Raw genomic sequence first — 7476 nt, 5'->3', positions numbered from 1 at the left:
TTCCTGCATCCATTCAGTGGATGGCCTGTGGCAGCAATGCTGGGCCGCAGTGAGGGGAGGTTGAGGCAAGAGACCATGAAGGAGACCAGGGAGGTGGCCATGGGCATGCCCAAGGTTGGGCTGTTGTTGGGGCCCAGCGCAGTGACTGTGGGACAATCTGTGCAGCCAGAGGTACTGTGCTGTTTCTTGGGTCAGTGGGGCAGAGGCCCCCCTTCAGGGTCAGGGCCGTGCCAGGGCCCTGGTGAGCCTTTGCAGGAGGAGCAATGGCAAAGCGAAAGGCTGAAAGGCTTGCCAGTGTTGTAAAGCAAGATGGTCAGGCTGTGGGATGGGAGTGAGAGAGCAGGCTGTTTGTTGGTGGGGCCCTAGCTCCTGTGGGAAGGTGACCGAGAGGCTCTGCTGGCTGCTCTGCTGATCTCTGCTGCAAAAGGAGAGGGAGGTCTCCAAGAGAGGTCTCCAAGTCTTCGTTGTCAGCTGAAGCCTTGGCTGGCATGATGCAGCAGTTTGAGGCATGGAAGTGGCTGGAAATCCTTGTGCAGGCTGTGGATGAGCCTGTGCCTTACTGACTGCTTTCCCTCTGTCCTCTTCCTGCTCCCCCAGGTCATTTGCCATGCTGTTGCTTGCAGCGAGACTGAGCCAATTGCTCAGCTGGTGGCCCGGCAGAGGAGTTCCAAGAGGAAGACGGGACGGCAAGTGAACTGCCAGATGAGGCTGAAGAACACGTCTCCAGTCAAGCTGGCAGGTGAGCTGCAGGCAGCAGTGAAGGGTCTGCCTTTGTGAAAGGGGTGTGCAGCTGCTGGAGCAGAAGTCTTCCCCATGAGGCTGTGTCAGTAATGGCCAGGAATTGTGTGGTCCTGGTGAAGAGATCCTGGGAGCAGGGAGTGTTGTTGATGAGGGCGCTTGTGCTTGCAAGCCCTGATGGGTAGGAAGCCCTTCTTGAGCAAGTAAGATGCTGCAGCGGTGTGTTCCCAGAGCCTCTGGGTCTTTCGCTCCCTGCTGTTGTGTTGCTGCCAGTGGCATCTCCCAGCATCAGGCCCAGACAAGGCCCATCTGCTTGCGAGTAGGCAGCATTGCTGGCAGCAGCAGTGGGCCTCATAGTTTGTTTGTGTTCCCCTGTTCTTGTGTGTAAGGAGGGGTTCGCTTCCTTCCAGAAGGAAAGGGGTGGGAAAGAGCAGCCTGACCATGGTCACACCTGGAAGGTGAAAGGATGTGGCATCTCACAGTAAGTGTCTTTTCTGAGAGTGTAAGGGGAGATGTGTCTGCAGTCTCTTTCCATGCTGCAGTGCAGTGATGGAGATTGTAAGTCCTTGGGTGTGAGCCATGGTGCTGAATCAAGGAGACCCAAAACCGTGGTTGAGAGCATCCTTTCTACCTGTGTTTTGGAGAAGAATGGATTCTGTGGGAGAGTTACCTGCTGTGCTTGAAGTCTGTTTGGGTTGGGTGGAGGAGGGCATGAACTCACAGCTACATCTGCAAACTCCTTAGGGAAGCCCAAAGGAACTTTGAGACAGCCCAGGTCTTTGAGCGTGCCAGAAGAAGGCAGCAAGAGGCCTGTTCCTCGCTTGGCACGAAGCAGAGGAGTGGCGGGTGGCGTGGTGAAAGCCACTGTGGAGAGTGCCCGTCTCGCCTTGTCACCAGCTGCTGGGAGTGGACCACCTAAAGAAATGCCCATGCAGAGACACATTACTGTGGTCAACAGGTCAGTGTATGTGTGTGCGTGAGGTGAAAGGAAGTGTGGTGGACTCTGGACGGTGCCATGCCCACAGTGTGTTTTGAAACATGGGAATCGAGGCACCTGCCTTGCAGAAGTTGAAGTTGGACTGTGGGTCAGAAGGCAAGAGGGAGGTGGGTGCCCCTTGCCTTTGGGATGCTGCCATAGCCACCCTATGCTCTTGGCTGCTCCCGTGTCTTCTGGGGAGCAGCGTGGGCAAAGGTGGCACTCCAAGGGAGGGGTGAGGTTGCTGATCCCCAGGCTCAGGAGTGGGCTGCTGTGGCCAGTGCAATGGAGCGCGGGAGGAGGTTTGTGTGTAGTGACGAGCGATGCAGAGTGTTGAGGGTTGGGGCTGTCTGCAGGTGGCTGCTCTTTACCTCTCCACTTCTTGTTGGCAGCGTTGGTGTTTGGGACCCTTCTTGGGGTGCTGGAAGCCAGCAGCTGCCTGCCTGTGTCTGGGTGGAAGAGGCGAGGGCTGGAGCTGCCGTTGTGCTGGGTTAGTGGTACACGCTGCTTTCAGCCCCTTTGAGTCTGTCTAATCCGGGGGGGCTTAGCCAGTGCTGCCCCATCAGCTTTCTGCTCTGTTGTTCTGGGCCGCCCAGGGCCATCAGCTGATGGTGGTGAGAAAGCGTTTGCTGCTCCCTCATTGTGGCTGCGCTGAGTGCGCTGGAGCCGTGATTGTGGCAGTAATCCTGTGCTGGTCACCAGGCTGGGTTGTGAGCCAGCCTCCAGCTTTGCCTTGAATGGGAACCATGGTGGAGCTGTGCAGGGGCACGGAGCAGAGGGATGGGTTAATCCTGCTGCGGTGCCCCTTGTTCTGGAACAACCCCAAAAAGCAGACGTGTCCTGTGCCCGTTGCCTTCATGTGCCCTGTGTGCGCCAGGGCTCTGGGTGCCAGGGGGGAGATGAGGATGTGCTCAGAGCTCTCGTGGGAGCAGCAGCCATGTCAGGTTTCGGTTTATTGTTGGCTGGTAGCACGGCCTTGTGCCCTCCTGCTGCTCCCCAAAGTGCCCTTTGCTGTGGCTGTTCTCTGCCTGAGCCACAGGCTGTGGAGCTGAGATGGGTGAGAGGGGAGCAGTGGCAGAGGGGAGGAAGCCAGAGGAGCTGGCAATGGACCTATGAAGAGTAGAGGGTTCGGAGGCAGAGGCCAGGGAAGAGAGATGTGCTGCATGTGGCAGGTGAGGGGAGCGATGCACCCAGGAGTTGTCTGGAGGCTCCAGATGGGCCTCTCTGTGTGCAGCACAGGTCTAATGACGTGAGTTTGGACTGAGCTGCCCCCGTTCTGTTGCTCCTGGGTGAGCTGGGTGAGGCTGCAGGGGAGGAACTTGTCAGCAGCTCTGTGCCCTCCTTGGCTGAGGAGGCTGCTGTGCAGAGGGGAGAAGGGCCACGTTTCCAGCTGTGCAGGAGAGATTTGTTCCACAGATCCTTCCAGGTCCCCTTCAAGCCAAGCACTGTGAGACTGATTGCTGAGATGGTGCTGACTCTGCCCCTGGGACCTGGCTCTTGGTCTGTTGAGGTCTTTGTTCCCCACTGCTGGCTGCTATGCTTGGTCCTTACGCTGTGACACGCCATGATCTCCATGTGCTGAATGCTGTGCAGTCTGGACCCTTTTGCTGTGTGGCACATTGTTCCTCCAGCTCACCTCAAGCTCAGCACCATGGCCCTGGCTGCTGGGCCATGCCTTGGAGTGCCCTGTGTCCCTTTGCAGGCAGGTTTCAGAGACAAATTCCCCATGCCCCACCAGGGACTATGTTCCTTGTTCCCTTTTCTGTGTGGACACATGGACATGTGGGTCACCCCCAGGGCAGAGCTTGCCAATGCTTCCCCAGTATTTGTGCCCCCTTCCAGAGGGGAATGGTACCCACACCTTCCTGCTGCTCCTGCAGCAACAGTTCTTGGCAGGGCAGGACAAAGCAGGAGCCTCTGGGGACACTGCTGGGAGGAGGCTCAGCTTTCTGTCTCCATTAGGGACAGCCCTGTTGCCCGCTTCCTTCTTGGGTAGGAGCAGAAGCAGCTGGCTGCCCCACGCTCTCCACACTGCAGCATGGCATGGCACCACTGCTGCTCCCAACATGTGTGGTGGGTGTCTGGGTTCAACAACATGTCCTGGTGCAGGGAAACACCCTGTGGTGCGGATGGAGAAAGGTACTGTGGAGAAGGCAGCATGAGGGACCATCAAAGAAAGCTTTGGAGACGCTGAGAGAGGAGCTACAGAAACCTGTGCCCTCAGCACCCCACCTTTACTGCCTTTCTTGTCCTCCCAGAACTGATGATAGTTTTGGAAGAGGATGATTTTAAAGAAACAGAACAAGGTTTTTTGTCAGTGAACCAGTTATAGCATAAGCATTTTTGCATAACTACAGCACACAATTTCTCTTACAATAATTTTTAACCTGCAGCAGTGGCACATCGAGCAACTGGGCAGGGGCTCCTGAAAGCCTTTCCTGGTTCAGAGGTGGGTTTTGCTATCCTCAGTCTGAAAGCAAGAGGGCAGCAACCTCCAGTTTAGCAGCGAGTGCAGTTGACAGCAAAATCACAAAGCTATGCTCAGCAGGGAATAGCTTTGTTCGTATATAAAAAACAACTGCCAGAGTGCAGGTCCCTGTTTTAGTAGTTCAATGGCACGGATTTGTTTTGTGCCAGCACTTAGCATGAAACTTGGCAAACATCCCGAAAGATATTTATAATTAACAGAAACTAAAGCAGCTCCCTATAACAAACAGGCAGATGTAACACAGACTTTGGACACCTTTTAGCAGGTTGCAGTTTGAAGTTTATGACCTGAGCTGCTGACACAGCACAGCTAAAAACTTGAAGAGATTGCAAAAAAATCCACACAGGGTTCATATAAACCCCAAAAAACTCGGGGGGGGGGAAGGGGAAGGGTTAAATGTTGCTGGAGGATAGCAAACGTGGCAAGCCATACACAGTGGTGACATAGGAGTGGAAAGGGAATGGGTGACAAGGAGTTAGGAGGAGCATGGAAGTCCTTCAGTGGGAATCAAAGGTTGGGAAGCTGAGGTGGAAGAATGCAGGAGAAAAGGCATCTCCCAGTTGACTGAAGCAGTCTCCCTTGTGTAACAGGGAGGCTCTGACGGAGGCTCTTCAGTTCTGGCATCTCCTACTGAGGTCTGTTTTCACACTTTGGTTGCAGATGTGCTGAGACGCTGTCAGACAGCTTCCTCGGTGTCCAGGAGTTCTGCTTGGACCAGAGATATCAGGGTGCAGCTGTGGGGACTGTGGCTTATGAGAGTTGTAGGACACCTAGTACCAGCTCTGCTCCATGGTTTATATTTGCGGATGAGAGGATGCCAAGCCATCCTGTTGTGACAGATAGCTGTGTGAACAGGGCCTTCAACATCAGGTTGTGTAGTGGCACATGAAAATGGGTTAGTTTATTTCAACTTACCAGTTTGAAGCAGGACTGTCAAGACCCATGGCTCATGTCCTTGCTGCTGGGGTTATTTTGTGCTCCCAGAGCTGCTGTAGTTGCCTGTGCTTTGGGCATTGCAGGAGGGAAAGGCCACTTTGAGCCATGAGGTCCTGACCTCAAAGCAGTGTGCAGATGAGCGGAGGTGTGAGCAGCATCCCTGGGAATGGTGGGCTCACACCAGCTTTGTGGGTGGCCATCAAAGAGCCGGGGCACTGCTCCAGCAGCAGGGCCAGCACTTGATGTGAGAGTAGCTGCTTGTGGTAAGTAACCAATTTGATTGCCTGCACAGGGTGGGTGAGGGAAACCCAGAGGGGACAAAGTTTGTCCCTATCCCATGTCCCAGTCTGGTTTGAGGTGCTGTCTGTGTGCAGTTTTTCTGGGTGTGTTTTCTGGCTCCTGCCCTGACCCCCTCTTACTACAAAGGCAGGCTTGTATTTACAAATCAGCAGGCTCCTGGTCAGAGCATTTGTCTGGCCAGACTCTGTGCCTGATCCTTGCAGGCTGTTCTACCTCATTAAACTCTGTCTATAACTGGTTTTTTGTTCATTTTCCTTCTCTCTCTGTGATCCCCTAGCAGAATTTTAAGCTGGTTTTCGTCTGCACCAAGAGTATAGTGCCAGTTACAAGAGAGGCCTGGGAAAATTGAGAGGAACAAAGATTAATTCAGTAGTGAATTTTGAACCTCATTAGTTGGTGAGAAGGCACAGGGTTGGCCCATTTGTATTATTCATGTTGATGCTGCTTTTGCCTGTATGTGAGCGTCTGCAAAGGCTGCTGTATGTCTGGGTTGTTTGCAACAGGCTGGTCCTGGGAATGAGGAAACACAGCCATTGCCACCATGTGTCCCAGCACTTGGTCATGCAGCCCCAGCGGGAGGAATCCCCTCTATGCTACTGCCCACCAGTTCTTCACAAGAACACATCTGTTTCAGAGGGCCAAAGTTGTCCTCTGATGGCCAATCTGATGTCCAGAATGCCCCCAGATGTCTCTCAGTTTACTGACTCAATCATTGGTCTAAGAGGTTTTTTGCTTAGCTGTGCTTCAAAGTGTATTTGTCTAGCTGGTGACTGAATCGGCTTGAAAGTCAAACTGGGATTTGTTGTGGGGCCAGTACTTTCCCGGAAACACTGGTTCCCCTTGATGGGAATGTGGCATGGCCACATTGCAAGGCACAAGCCTCCAAGAGCAGGAGGGAAGGGACTGCTGGAAATCATCCACTCTGCCTGCAAACCAGATCCTTGCTGTTCTCTCAAGCTCAGAGGAGGGCAGGCATAAAATTCCCTGGCCAGTCATCATCAGTATAGGCAGAACATCATGGCATCCTGAAAGCACCTGAGTTCCTGGATGCATATTGAACTATGAAGATACTAATCCTCAACTGAAGCCTATGGTGCCTCACCCTGAGATGTCAGGTTACTTCACCTGGTACTTTTTCCACCACAGGCCACTTCAAGTGTACTTAAACATGGGATGCAACCCTCTGGCTGCTCAAACAATCCCTTGTTCCCTGAATCCCTCCCACAGTGAATTTCTGGAGCCTCAGCTAGGAAGCTCCTCCATTTGCATTTCCTCTCCTTCTTTTCCTCTTCCCGTTGACAGAGCACTCTCATTTAGGCTTGAGTAAAGGCTTTGAGGACTCCCTGAGATGGGTAGGATTGAGGATGTGCCTTTATGTTCACTAAGCAACTTTACAGGAAGCTTCACATGGCACCTGCCCCACAGCGTATGGCTACTGGCTGCCTCCTGGGGGCAGGTTGTGGGGCAGCATGCCACTTCGAGATGTCAATGCTAGAGCCTCTAGCAGTGCTCTGCTAAAGAGGAGGATCACTTCATCACTGCCTGCTTCCTCCCAGGTATGGAGAATTAGATCACACTCTCTTCCTCTTTTAGGACTGTGTCCAAGGATGAATGTCTTGGTCATGCAGCTTGAAAAACAAAGTTTACCTATTGCACTGCATGCTATTGTCTTGCAAAGATGCACCACAAGCCCACCTGCAGCACTGGGAGGATTTCACCACAATCTGCACGCACAGTGAACCCAAGACCTGCAGTGTTTTACCCACTGGACAGCCTGGCTGGGTCCTGTAATTGCTTTAGTTGAAACAGTGTTGGATTGCACATGTGACAGTTGAAGTGCATGCAATGTGAGGAGCAGCATGTACCACCACTAGGACCTGAAAAAGTGTAAGTGCCACTTTGCTTTTCCCAGTTAACAAAGAAAGGGCAACTTTTCTTCCATTTTTAAGGCAAGCTAGTACACCTATAGCTTTGTTAAATCATGAACACTTCAAGGTTTGGATCTATTGTGCGGAGCATTTTTTCCCCTCTGCTTCCC

The 7476-nt window shown here is 53.1% G+C and overlaps 1 protein-coding gene across 1 annotated transcript; it reads left to right on the top strand.

Annotated features, from left to right (window-relative positions):
- Nucleotides 1-239: 239 nt before the first annotated feature.
- Nucleotides 240-7242, top strand: LOC133206597 (tudor domain-containing protein 7-like). The gene is made up of 3 exons (XM_061342701.1): nt 240-739; nt 1483-1696; nt 7032-7242. The coding sequence occupies exons 1-3, from the start codon at nt 544-546 to the stop codon at nt 7069-7071; spliced, it is 450 nt and encodes a 149-aa protein (XP_061198685.1). The 5' UTR covers nt 240-543; the 3' UTR covers nt 7072-7242.
- The last annotated feature ends 234 nt before the right edge of the window (nt 7243-7476 follow it).

This window comes from Neopsephotus bourkii, unplaced genomic scaffold, assembly GCF_033783945.1.
Source record: "Neopsephotus bourkii isolate Nb327-2 ecotype Australia unplaced genomic scaffold, CSIRO-AGI_Nbou_v1 NB_1814, whole genome shotgun sequence".
In the NCBI taxonomy this organism is placed as follows: domain Eukaryota; kingdom Metazoa; phylum Chordata; class Aves; order Psittaciformes; family Psittacidae; genus Neopsephotus; species Neopsephotus bourkii.
Note: the sequence above shows the minus strand (reverse complement) of the source record. Positions and strands in the feature narration are given on the sequence as shown.

What these genes read in the sequence shown, in the direction of transcription:
- LOC133206597 (XM_061342701.1), top strand. Translation starts at nt 544, where the DNA reads ATGAGCCTGTGCCTTACTGACTGCTTTCCCTCTGTCCTCTTCCTGCTC. An exon ending in GTCTCCAGTCAAGCTGGCAG is followed by an intron (nt 740 to 1,482) that starts GTGAGCTGCAGG and finishes CAAACTCCTTAG; the next exon opens with GGAAGCCCAAAGGAACTTTG. An exon ending in CACATTACTGTGGTCAACAG is followed by an intron (nt 1,697 to 7,031) that starts GTCAGTGTATGT and finishes TTCCTCTTTTAG; the next exon opens with GACTGTGTCCAAGGATGAAT.